Here is a 12931-nt window from a genome sequence, read left to right as displayed (position 1 = left end):
CTAGCTTAGCTTGGCTTGCATATCTCTCTATAATAAAAAGCATCAATGATCCTGCTACAGTAATGAACAGTGCAATCCCATTCCGTTTCCGTGTTTCATGTATTTACTCTTTGCTTGTGTGTTTCATCCGTGCAAAAGTGTTTAAATTCATTGGTTGTGCAGTCTAAACACGCTGGTTGCATTGGTACCAAGCCCTGCTCTTGTCCCCTCTTGTCAGTTATCAGTGCATGCGTATAGAAGATCCTTCAGTTGGTCAGTGCATGCCTGTAGTTAATTGTGAGTCTTGCATGCGTATGGGTAATTGTGACTTTTACATCTGTAACATATGGAATCACAAAACCATTAAAAAAAACATTCTTAATCTGGATAAAAAAAATAATTAAAACCTTAAAAACAAATAAAAAAAATCCTGCCCGTTCAGGATAAAGAAGAAAAAATTGCTCAGTGTAGAAGAAAAACAAATGACATATGATTAATCACAACAAAGAAAACAGTGCTCACTACCTAAGAAGAAAAAACAAATGCCATATGAAAAGATCACAAATATTTAATCCTGATAAATAAAAATGCAAGAAATAAAGAATCAATCACGACAATTTCTTTTTGATGTAAAAGAAATAAAACGTATGGTTAATTTTTTTTATTATGAAATATATACCTTTTTTTAAAAATAATTATGGGAAATAAAATGCAAGAAATAAAAAATGCATATGCAGTGGTATGATGCTGCCAGTTTTCCATTTGGTTTTCCAATATTTGGTTTGATTGGTTTTCCAGTGGGTTGATTGGTTTTGTAGTGGTCTGCTGCATGCGATGGGAGTTCCTAGGATGATAGTTCAGGAAGCCATTGCACCTTAAAAGGGTCTATGAAGATTATTTTTGTTCACCCTGCTTATGTCGTTTGGTGCTTTCTTTCAGAGCTGCACATTTAGTTCTTGAGTTATTTTCTTTACCCTACTGGCTTTTCTTTCTTCTTTCTTTCATTGTTACCTTACCCTACTAGCATTTCTTTCTTCTTTTTTTTTTTCATTGTTTCCTGCAGTGCTTAATGTTTTCTGTTCGTTTCTAATAGTGATTTCTTTTCAGGTTTTCTTGGTTGGAGACTTTCAGAGTTTTACATTTCTGATTTTTATCTCTGTAAGTCTATCTTGTGGTTTACTTATTTTGTTATCTTCCACTTTTCGATCCCTTTCATTTGCTATTGTCAGATTTATCAAAGATCTAAAAATAAAAGTGTACTCTTTCTTTTGTGAGCTATCTTGACAGTGAATAGGTTAAGAAAAGAAAATTTGTGTGATGTTTTGTCAGTGATATATCTAAAGCTAGGAGCAAAAAGAGAATTAGATAAACATCCTAGGGTGAGGATCTGAAAATAAAAATGTGTTCCAATAATAATGTATTCTCTTTTTGTTGGCTATCTTGATAGTTAATAGGTTAAGAGAAGGAAAGTAGTGTGAAGTAGTGTGATGTTGTGTCATTGGAAATTAAAAAACTTCAAAAAAAAAAACTACAAAAAAAAAAAAATGGAACAGCAGTTAAACCAGATGAATTCACAAACCCAAAACCCAAGACAGACCGTAATCCATTTAACCCAAGAAGCCATATAATTCCAAGAGCCAACAGCATATAACATACCCAAATAAATAAATAAAACCCCACAATTAAAAAAAAAACAGATGAACTCTAGAAATTAAATAAGTATTTATATAATTCCAATAGCCTAACAGTAATAAGAAATAGCAAAACATATCTGAAACTTGGGCTTGTATTTTTCAACCCTCTGATACATATCCAAGGCTAATTCCAGGATTGCTGATTTCTTGGGTGACAAACCCTAGCCCTACAAAAAAAAAAAATACTAATAAGTTTCAAAATGAAAAAGACTAGATAAGTAATTTGTTTTGCTTTCAGATATGTTTTGCTTTCACAGTAATTTGTTTTGCTTTCAGATATGTTTTTTTCTTTTAACAAAAAAAAAATTGTTAAGCAAAGTTCCATGCTTTCACAGAAACAAAAAAGCCATATGTCAAATTCGCATCTTTTACCAAAAATTAACTCAAATCGTATACTAAAAGAAAAAGACAAAAATAATCAATCCTAAACAATATATGACATAGAACAAATCAAGAATGGAATATTTACAATAATAACATGTTTGATGAACAAAAATTGATGCCTCAAAAATTTCATAAAAAAAAAAAAAAAAAAGATTCCCATGTTCAAAACAGAATAGATCTTCGACTACTGATAGCATATAAACACAAATTAAAAAATAAATTAAAAATCACGTGAAGCAATGCTATCTCCGATTAGAGCAGATCTAGAAAAAATAAACCCATCTTCGACTACTAATAGCATGCAAACAAATCCACAATCAACAAAGGGAAAACGACGGCTATGAAGAAAGAAACCCACAATATGTAAAAATAAACCCACAATCAACAAAGGGAAAACAATACAAACAGAGAAAAAAAATAGACAAACCGAACAGAACCTAAAAATAAAATAGTAGATCTAGCCAAACAGATCGAAAAGTACAAGACGAAGAGAAGCAGCAGCAGCAGTACACGGATTTGCAGAAAAATAGAACCAAACAAACAGAATAAAGTTCAAGAAATTACCTAACGAAAATGGAGAAAGTCGACTGCAGCAACACCGGTTGCAGAAGAAAATAACGCAATAAAAATGAAGAAGGAATGGACGGCGTGTAGGAGAAGAAAAATAAAACAAAGAAGAAGAAGAGTAGTGTGTGGCTGCGGTAGGAGAAAGGTGAAGAAGAAAAGAAAATGAGACAAGCCCTAACTCTAAGCAAGGTCAAAACACACCGTTTATGGAGAGAGAGCTGGCTGAAAACAAGCCAACGAATTGGGCTTCCAACAGCTACAAGGCTGGGCCCAAAACATGATTTAAAACCCACTAAAAATAAGCCCACCCGAAAATAGAATGGTACAACAAATAAAAATAGTATAATAAAAATAAATAAAAGTCAAATAAAAATACTGCAACTCAATATTAATAAAATAAAATATTTAAAGTTCAACGATAAAATAATTAAAGTAAAGATTAATTTAAATGCAAAGCAATAATTAACATCAAGAAAATACATTAAAATAAATTTTACAAATTAAAAATTATAAAATAATCCAACGATTAATACGTTAAATTTAAAACAGGAAAACTACTAATTCTAATAATTTAAACAATCATTCAATAAAAAGATTCACCATTCCACTGCTCTTTTTTCTATCTGTTTTCTTGTATATTAACAATTTTCTAAGCATGGAAAGTAATATACTTAGAACAATTTAAAATTTTAAGTAGCCCATCTAAAAATTTTATCGCAAATGATTTATAGTATTTTTTTTTCTTTTAAATTAATACTGATTGTTCATAAACGTTTTATGATAAAATAATTTCTGACATGTTAGATTATAGTTTAGATTATAAATTTCATAAATTAAAAAAATATATCATCTCTAAATTAAAAAATGTATAATAATTTTGAATAATAAATGAATCCTACAAATTTAACAAAAATATTTTAAATATTGAAATTTCTATATTCTTGACAATAATACATGATTTTTACAAGTCGATGACCTTACGTAGATAAATATGGGTTTGATTGTATTCATGGTAAATCAAACTTGATTTCATATTTTATATTAATGTTGACCATGTTAGGCTAATATATATATTTCTATATAATATAACCACTATCCTATTAAATTAAAAAATAAAATAAAATAAAATTTTAAATTTTAAACTTTTTATCAAATTGATTTAAAAAAAAAATACTATCTGCACTTAAAATTTGATGAAGATTTTAAAATTTGAGATTTAGAATTGAAATTAAACAAAAAAAAAAAACTCATGAACTGATAAATTTCACATTTAAATATATTTAATATTGTATAAAAGAATAATAGTGAATACAGTCTTAACTAATGTAAAAGTAACACATTTTTTTTAACAAAAAGTAGGATTTATTATTAAAAAATTATTTTATTCATATAAACTCTTATATGAATCATGTTTTTAATAAAATTTCGAAACACTTATACACTCAGTAAATATATAAATATAAATATAAATAATTTTCACGAGGGCAACAATTAATTTGCATGAACCATAATGGAACCATCCACTGGAGAGACCAGTACTACTACTTCATGCACTACTATTGATCATTGAATGAAATACACAAATATTAAAGGTCCAAATTAACCATCTACGTCAATTCAACAAGGGCATGCAGTGCATTGGCGCTAGATAGCTAGCTTCACTCTTAACATATATATATGAGAAATACTTTTTGCAGTCGGGAGATGCAGTCGGTGTGCAGTCGGCTGTAAAAAAAAAATTAATACGGGACCTACATGAAAAAAAAAAAATTCTTTTTATAACTTTTTATAATTCATGTAGGTCCCCTTGAATATAAAAAAAAATTTTTATAATTTTTTTTTATTCATTCCGTACAGCCGACTGCACACCAACTGCGTGTGGCGACTGTATGTAGCAAAGCCCTATATATATATATAGCCGACAGTCACGACATTCTCGTACATCCACTTTTGTTTTTTAATAATATATCGTACATCCACTAGAAACTATATATGATTAATTAAAAAAAAAAGTATTTAGAAAATTATAATCTACTTTGATCAGTGGGTCACCCTTGACCAAATAATTAACATTTTTCATCCATTTCTCGCATATCTCTAAATATATCTAGATATATATATGTGTGTGTGTATATATATTATAAATACATATGTATGTATTCTAAATATTAAAAAATAATAATATTTTTTAATTCAAACTTGTGAAAGTTAAAAAAATTCAAATATATTAAAAATAATAACACTTTATTGTAGAGTTGGAAGAAAATTGAGAAATAATTGTGTATGTCATTTTTAGTTTGAAAGTTTTTTGTAAAAATTATTATTTTTGAATAAATAGTTAGACACTTACGTGTCGTTTGGATAGTAAGAGAGAGAGAGAGTCAAGGACTCGAGGCGTTGCTTCATACATGGTTTCTTTTGTAACTTTCTTTGGACCACAGAAAATTAGAAATGGCTCGATCACGTTCGATAGAAACCACAAGTGTATTCTACCCGGCCTGGTCAATTCATCATTAGGCAAAAGAATAAATATTCTACCTATCATCACTACATATATTATATATAATAATAATAAGCATTCCAGATCTTTTATTACAACCATATTTATTACAATGTTCATTTTATTCTCTATACATTAAATTATCAATTCAAATCAATTTTCAAGAGAAGAAAAAAAAAAATCGACAATTTATATACATATGTGTGTGTGTATATATATATATACAATGCAATCAAAACTTACAATGCATTTTGTGTCTAGACAGGAATTGTCCTCCTCATCAAGAGATCTAAATATATAAAAGACTCTCTATTGTTCATCTCAAGACCTGTAAGTGCCTTTATATATATATATATATATTTCTTTTTACTGGTCCCCACTTATAATTTTTTTGTGAGTACTTACTTTAAATAGTAAATTAATATTGAGAAATATTTCATTCAAGAATTTTGATATGTGATATCGATCTATGCTTTTTATAAGTTTCATTTTCATGGTATTTTTTCATTCCATGTGTTATTTTGTTATCTTCATTTCCTTGTTGATTTAAAGTATGATTTAATTTGGTTGAATGTATTTTTCAACATATGAGGCAACGAAATTATTTATAGCATTTAAAATACATCATGCATGTATCGATTTCGCATTAATCAGTTGTTATTTATTTATTTAGTTTTGGTTGTATCGAACAGTATCCAACTTTTGGAAGAATCATTTGCTTCGTTAACATAATGAGAAGTGGTAAGATTGTGTTAATAAGTTATGTAGCATTTGTTTTGAAATAGTAATATTAATTTTGTAAAAGTTAAGTTTGGACACTATTTTTTGAAGATCATACAAAACAACGAGCGAAGAATATTTTGTATAAAGATTTACCAGAAGAGAAAAAAGAAGAACTCCGTAGAAAAGATAGAGAAAGATATGCTAAAAAAAAGGCATCTAGCAGCAATTCCCTCCAATTAAAAGATTCAACTTCATTTGGTGGTGATCAACTGACTACATCAATTGATGAACTTTCAAATGATGATGTCCAACGTATAAACATCATTCAAGACTTTACTGTTCTACAAAAGGTGTCAAAGAGACAACGAATTTTCCGCGCTGATGTTGACATCAATGAATTGAGTTCATGTCATGAAGTATGTGTTCCTCCTGCTGTAAATGTCTGTGTGGTTGATTCAGAGGCAACTTCATCATTAAACAATGTGACAGATCAGTCTAATTGTCCGAGTGATTCTATGGATTTTCTGACACGTAAATCAGGAAATACATACATAGATGAAACAACCGTCTCAAATCAGTTTCTGATTCAACAGGTTTTCCTGAAATTATTTTGTCAGCTTTTTTATTCAAACGTCCTTATATTCTTTTTCATTGAAATTTGGGAACATTCTATTCAAATAGGCTCCATGTGTTATTCAGGAACAGTCAAGTTTTGAAACAAGTATACCGCCACCTTGTAGGGGTAAGAAACCAGTATAATAATATTATTCATTCTTCTCGTCCCATTGTCAACTCTTGCCACTCTTCCAGTAGTGTCCTTAGTCAGATCGTTCAAAGAACAATCGATGAGTTTATACCTATTGTCTTATATTCACTTTTGAACTCAATAGGTGAGGGGTATCGCCGCTCTGCTGGACTTAGGCAATTATTACAAGTTGTGCCATTTGAAGCGTATTCTTTGCCGTATGTCCCTTGTTGCAGACATTGTAAAGCAAAGCGATTCTATCATGAAACAAACGGATTTTGTTGTGCTGATGGGACACTTTCTTTGGCCACAAACGCTATCCCTGATCAACTTTATGATCTTTTCACCTCCAACACAGATGAATCTACGCATTTTAAGACCTATGTTCGGACTTATAATAATAAGTTCGCGTTTACATCTTTTGGAGTTAAATTCGATAGAGATCTTTGCAGACGGAATAGAGGAATTTATACCTTTCGAGCTCAGGGACAGATCTATCACTATATCAATGATTTAATCCCTTTAAATGGTCGTCCTTCTTATCTCTAATTGTATTTCTATGATACAGAGCATGAATTAGAAAATCGCATTTCTGATTCAGACAGAATGAATCCATCAATTATAGCTCAACTCATCGATATTCTTCGCATCAATCCATATTCTATTTTTTTCCGGTCTCTTGGTGATTTGCCAAATTTGGAAAATCAAGTAATCCATATAAGATCAGATGCTGGTTTAGATTAACGTGTATTCAATGCCCCGACATCTTCACAAGTTGCAGCAATATGGGTTGAAAATGAAGATGCAGATCAGCTAGGAGGACGAGACATTTGTGTGTTTAGTCATTCTGGTGGAAGTCATATAGTTCAATATTATTTTGGCTGCTATGATCCACTTCAATATCCGTTATTATTTCCTCTTGGCGATACTGGTTGGCATCAAGGAATTCAAAGGGTCAATAGAGAAAGCACATTAACAAGTGATGAAACAATCCGATCAATAGATCCTCACCAATCAATGTCAGCAGAAGAATTACTTAGAAGAGAACAACGAGGTTATAGTGTAATCTTAATCTTTCCATTTTCTACTTAGTTTGTAGACGTCCAATTTTGTAATATTTCATTCCCTTACAACTTTTGCAGCATTAAACAGAAAAAGGAAGGATCCAGTTGTTTCGTGCCGTGAATATTATTGCTACAAGTTACAAATCAGAGAAAATGTCAGATCAATTTTGTTACTGTCTGGTCGCTTATTGCAACAATTTGTTGTTGATATGTATGTTAAGATCGAGACGTCGAGATTAGATTATTTCCGTAGCAAACAACAACATATTCGATCTGAGTTATATCAAGGTATTGTTGATACCATTACACTTGGGGAAGCTGATGCTTCTAAAGTTGGAAAACGGATTATTCTGCCTTCGTCATTTATTAGGGGTCCAAGAGATATGCGAAAAAGATATATGGAAGCAATGGCTTTAGTTCAGCGTTATGGTAAACCAGACATTTTTTTAACAATGACGTGCAATCCAAACTGGCAAGAAATTTCAAATGAATTACGCCCGCATGAGGAGAGTCAAAATCGGCCTGATTTGGTTGCTTGGGTCTTTCGTGCAAAATTAGAAGAATTAAAGGATCGATTATTCAAGCAGCAAATATTTGGAAAAGTCTCAGCATATGTTTATGTTATTGAGCACCAAAAAAGAGGGCTTCCACATGCACATTTTTTAATTATATTACAGAGAGATTGGAAACTCTATGCGCCTGAATCTTTTGATGAGATTGTATCGGCAGAAATACCTGATAAAAATACAAATTTGCACTTGCATAATGCTGTTATCAACCATATGATGCATGGACCATGTGGAGTGTTGAATCCAACAAATGTTTGCATGAAAAAAAATGGTTGTTGCAAAAGCCAATATCCAAAAAGTTTTGCATCAAGTATGACTGTTGGAAATGATTGCTTCCCAATATATAAGCGTTCTGACAATGGAATAATTGTCAAAGTGAGAGGCCATAATTTGGATAACTGTTGGGTCGTTCCATATAATCCGTATTTGCTTGCAACATTTGACTGTCACATTAATGTCGAGATTTGTTCTACGATAAAGGCAGTCAAATATCTTTACAAGTATATTTACAAAGGGCATGATCGTGTTGCTTTCAATTTGGTTTCCGAACAAAACAATCAACAAATTGATGAAATCCAACAATTCCAATCGGCCCGATGGATTGCTCCACCTGAAGCTATGTGGAGAATATATGGCTTCATTGTTAATGAAATGTATCCAGCAGTATATAGTTTACATTTACATCTTGAGGATCAACACCAAGTAACTTTTCGAGAAAATGAAAACTTAATCAATGTTCTCAACTCTGATCGGTCTGCAAAATCAATGTTAACAGAATTCTTTGCATTAAACCGGGTGGATGAAAATGCCAGGACATTATTGTACAAAGAATTTCCAGAATTTTATGTTTGGAGCCAACAATACAAACAGTGGACTCGTTGGAAAAAAAAAAACTGTTATAGGTCGAATTGTTACAGCAAATCCATTTGAAGGCGAGAGATATTATCTGCGGATATTGCTAAATCATGTAAGAGGACCTTTGTCGTTTGAAGATCTTAGGACAGTTGATGGTGTCGTGGCTCCAACATTTCGTGAGACAGCAACTATGCATGGTTTGCTACAAAGAGACAATAGCTTAGAAGATTGTTTACATGAAGCATCTCTATATCAAATGCCGTCCAGCTTGAGACGACTGTTTGCAACTATTTTGGTTTATTGTAATCCAACCAATCCGAGAGAGCTTTGGGAACATTTTGAGCAAGATATGTCAGTTGATTTTAGGTCGACTGAAGATTCTATGTTGAATGTAAGAATGCAAGTTTTGCGCTCAATCTCTTTTACACTTGAATCAATGGGGAAAGACATTAATTCGTTCCATCTTCTTGATGACAACATTTGTTTTGATGAAGACCAAGTCGAATCTAGGGAAATCGATGATGAATTGGCTGTTGAAATTCCAGAAGAAGATATTGTTGCATCAGAAGCGCTTAATAGTAAACAACGACATGTCTATAATTCAGTTTTGGGAAAGGTTTTTTCTAATGAAGCTGCTACATTTTTTGTTGATGGCCCTGGTGGGACGGGGAAGACATTCCTGTACAAGGCACTTCTTGCCGCAGTAAGATCAAGAAAATTAGTCGCACTTGCAACTGCTTCATCTGGTGTTGCTGCATCTATCCTTCCTGGAGGTCGAACAGCACACTCGCGCTTTAAGATTCCACTGGATACTGATGAACATAGCATGTGTTGTGTCAGTAAACAAAGTGCCATCGCGAAGTTACTACGTGTGGCAAGGTTAATTATATGGGATGAGGCCCCTATGTCAAGAAAACAACATATTGAAGCATTAGATAAAATGCTACGAGACATTAATGATTCAGAGTTAACATTCGGTGGAAAAGTTATCGTTTTTGGTGGAGATTTTCGCCAAGTTTTACCTGTAGTTCGTAAAGGAACAAGACAAGAACATGTTGATGCCAGTTTAGTTTCTTCTTACTTGTGGCCTACATTGATCAAGTTTCATTTGACTGAAAATATGCGAGCAAGATTGGATCTAGTCTTTTCAGAATATGTGTTAGAATTGGGCAACGGAATGCCACCAATCACAGTTGATGAAACTATAAAAATTCCTGATGGAATGCTTGTTTCGTATGAAGATGACTGTACTTCTTTGGATCATTTAATAGATGCTGTTTTCCATGATATTCATGAATATTCAATAAATATTTCAGCTATGATGAATCGGGCCATATTAACACCAAAGAACAGTTATGTTGATGAAATAAATGCATTACTAATTCATAGATTTCCTGGTGAGATTAAGCGATATTATAGCTTTGATGAAGCAATAGATGCATCTGAACAATCAGTTATGGAGGATTTTTTAAATACTCTAACCCCAAATGGACTTCCTCCTCATGAATTGTTACTGAAGATAAACTGTCCTATCATGCTACTTAGAAACATTAATCCTTCAGAATGACTATGCAACGGAACACGTCTAATTTGTCGGGCTTTTGATCGAAATGTCATTGATGCAGAAATCGCAGTTGGGCACCACAACGGAAAAAGAGTCTTTATTCCAAGGATCCCATTCTTACCAAATGTTGATGAAAATAGTGGCTTCACATTCAAACGAACTCAATTCCCTATCAGATTAAGTTTTGCAATGACTATAAATAAGTCACAAGGGCAAACATTGGATTTTGTTGGAATATATTTACCTCAACCTGTTTTCTCACATGGTCAATTATATGTGGCTCTATCAAGGGCAAAGACTGCATCTACAATAAGGATTTTACTACGGCCAGTATCAACTGAACGATCAGAAAAGAACTGCACAAAAAATATTGTCTATACGGAATTATTAAGATTAGCATCTTCAGATTAATGTTAAATGGGTAATGATTTAATTCTATAATTTCAGTTCAATTACTTCAACAAAATTGCGCATTTAATAGAATTTTCTTTTCTGTATGTTTAGTATTGTGTTTTTTAATTTATTATGCTTTTCAATTCTCTTTGCAATTTTTTTTTTTAATTTAGTATTGGGTTTACTATACTTACACATTTAATATCTTTGTATGTGAACAGCTTTAAAGATGCAGACGGTTTATACATCGATAAAAGATATCACTCCAAGTACAAGAGACTGGAAAATCAAAATGATTGTGGCAGAGAAGTCACCCAAACGAACAGGTCAACGCTCACCAGTGAAGTACCAAAGCCTAACATTGATTGATCCAGAGGTATAGTATTTATTTCTATATATTGTCTTTTATTTTTTTTAGTGGATTAAAAACTGGTAAATGATTTTGTTATTTTTGCATTCTATCTATTAAGTTTTGTTTTTATTTTTTATTTTTTTACTACTAATTTGTTGGGTCTTTTGATGTTTGATTTTTTAAATCTTTGGCTTCCTTATATAAATTTCGATGATGTTCTATTAATTTAGTTATCTTCCTGTAACATATTTAAAAACAAAAATTTTACACATAACTCAAAACAATTTAAAATCAAAGAAAATCATTATACTCAATTATTTATTACAATTTGTTTTCTATAAATTATTCATTACAATTTTTTATATAATACAGGAAAATCGGCTGCAAGCTACGATATTTGATAAGGATATTGACTCGCTGTGACGCCCCCAAAATCCCCACGCCCGAACACGGGGAAATTGAGACGTCCGGATGGTGACACCCCGGGTCACCATCCCATCGACGGGTGCCGAGTGTGTGCAAGGCAGCAATTGTGTACAGAGAGGCACGCAGCGGATAAGAAAGTCATAACTAAGTACCAGAATTTTTCTTAACGTAGCACAAGCTGTTTAAAACATACATAGATAAAATATTACATATATCACAAATACAGTTTTAAACAAATAAAAAGACAACATCAGCAACCCGGCGGAGCCGCATCCTCGGGCTCAGCCTCTTCCTCCTCAACCTCATCTCCTGCACCAAAAGCTACGGGACCACGAATGGTACCGCAGGTAAGTAAAACCCAAACACTACCAGATAAAAACACATATAACTCAAACAAGATGCATGAAACATGCCCAATGCACAAACCCGTAAAACACAAGTTTTCCACGCACGCCAAAAGACACATTTGACATCTCAAACCATTATCCAATTTTAACCGTATGCACCATGACCTCCCCTAGGGGTCATCCGCACACCCTGGCTCCAGTGTCACACCGCAGAGTACCGCCACGCATGTGACACCCAACGAGCGATGCCCAGTTCCGCGCCCCGCGCGTGCGTAGCCAAGCATCCTCTAGCCCTCGCCAGCGAAGGGCCACGGAGTCGGTGAGTAGGCCGATGCCCGGTTCCGCGCCCGGCGCGTTCGTAGCCAAGCACCCCCTAGTCCCGCTCCCATTATCGCTTTCGATAACTCAGGGGACATCACTCAGTTTATTCCGCTCCCGAGTGACCAGAGGAGCTCCACCGAGATAATAACCCATCCCGGCTTGGGTTCGTGATACCCACGCACCCGCAACACACTCACGCCAAAACACAGGCTTTTCTCATAAACCCACACACACGTGCATGCACCATGTAATGCCAAATCAATGCACAATAAAATAATCCAACAATCATAAATCAAATAAACAAGCAACTCCGTCCTCCATCCATCCGACCCCCGAAACTCCTCGGACTCAGTCCGGAATCAACAACCAACAACAGATAATAAATAAATTGAAAGAGCAATATATATTAAAATCTGAAAATAGGGTTTGGAAAATACTTACAGCGCTA

At 33.1% G+C, this 12931-nt stretch overlaps 1 protein-coding gene and 1 long non-coding RNA gene across 2 annotated transcripts; one reads left to right on the top strand and one right to left on the bottom strand.

Moving 5' to 3' along the window:
- Positions 1 to 667: 667 nt before the first annotated feature.
- Positions 668 to 2979, bottom strand: LOC122291548. Its single transcript, XR_006236670.1, has 2 exons — positions 2622 to 2979; positions 668 to 1840 (listed from the first exon to the last, which is right to left on the bottom strand). It is a non-coding gene; the product is annotated as an uncharacterized LOC122291548 (long non-coding RNA).
- Positions 2980 to 5855: 2876 nt separating this feature from the next.
- Positions 5856 to 11812, top strand: LOC122291181. Its single transcript, XM_043098819.1, has 9 exons — positions 5856 to 5865; positions 5956 to 6440; positions 6529 to 6600; positions 6738 to 6810; positions 7161 to 7325; positions 7735 to 9102; positions 9218 to 10606; positions 11259 to 11413; positions 11762 to 11812. The coding sequence occupies exons 1-9, from the start codon at positions 5856 to 5858 to the stop codon at positions 11810 to 11812; spliced, it is 3768 nt and encodes a 1255-aa protein (XP_042954753.1).
- Positions 11813 to 12931: the final 1119 nt, after the last annotated feature.

The sequence above is a fragment of the Carya illinoinensis genome, chromosome 13 (genome assembly GCF_018687715.1).
Source record: "Carya illinoinensis cultivar Pawnee chromosome 13, C.illinoinensisPawnee_v1, whole genome shotgun sequence".
Classification (NCBI taxonomy): Eukaryota; Viridiplantae; Streptophyta; class Magnoliopsida; order Fagales; family Juglandaceae; genus Carya; species Carya illinoinensis.
The sequence above is the reverse complement of the archived record's forward strand: the minus strand, read 5'-3'. Positions and strand labels throughout refer to the sequence as shown.

Excerpts from the sequence above, each read along its gene's own strand:
- LOC122291181 (XM_043098819.1), top strand. Across the intron at positions 6,811-7,160 it reads TTTGAAGCGTATTCTTTGCC|AGCATGAATTAGAAAATCGC; the intron begins GTATGTCCCTTG and ends TCTATGATACAG. Across the intron at positions 10,607-11,258 it reads ATTGTTACTGAAGATAAACT|CTTTAAAGATGCAGACGGTT; the intron begins GTCCTATCATGC and ends GTATGTGAACAG.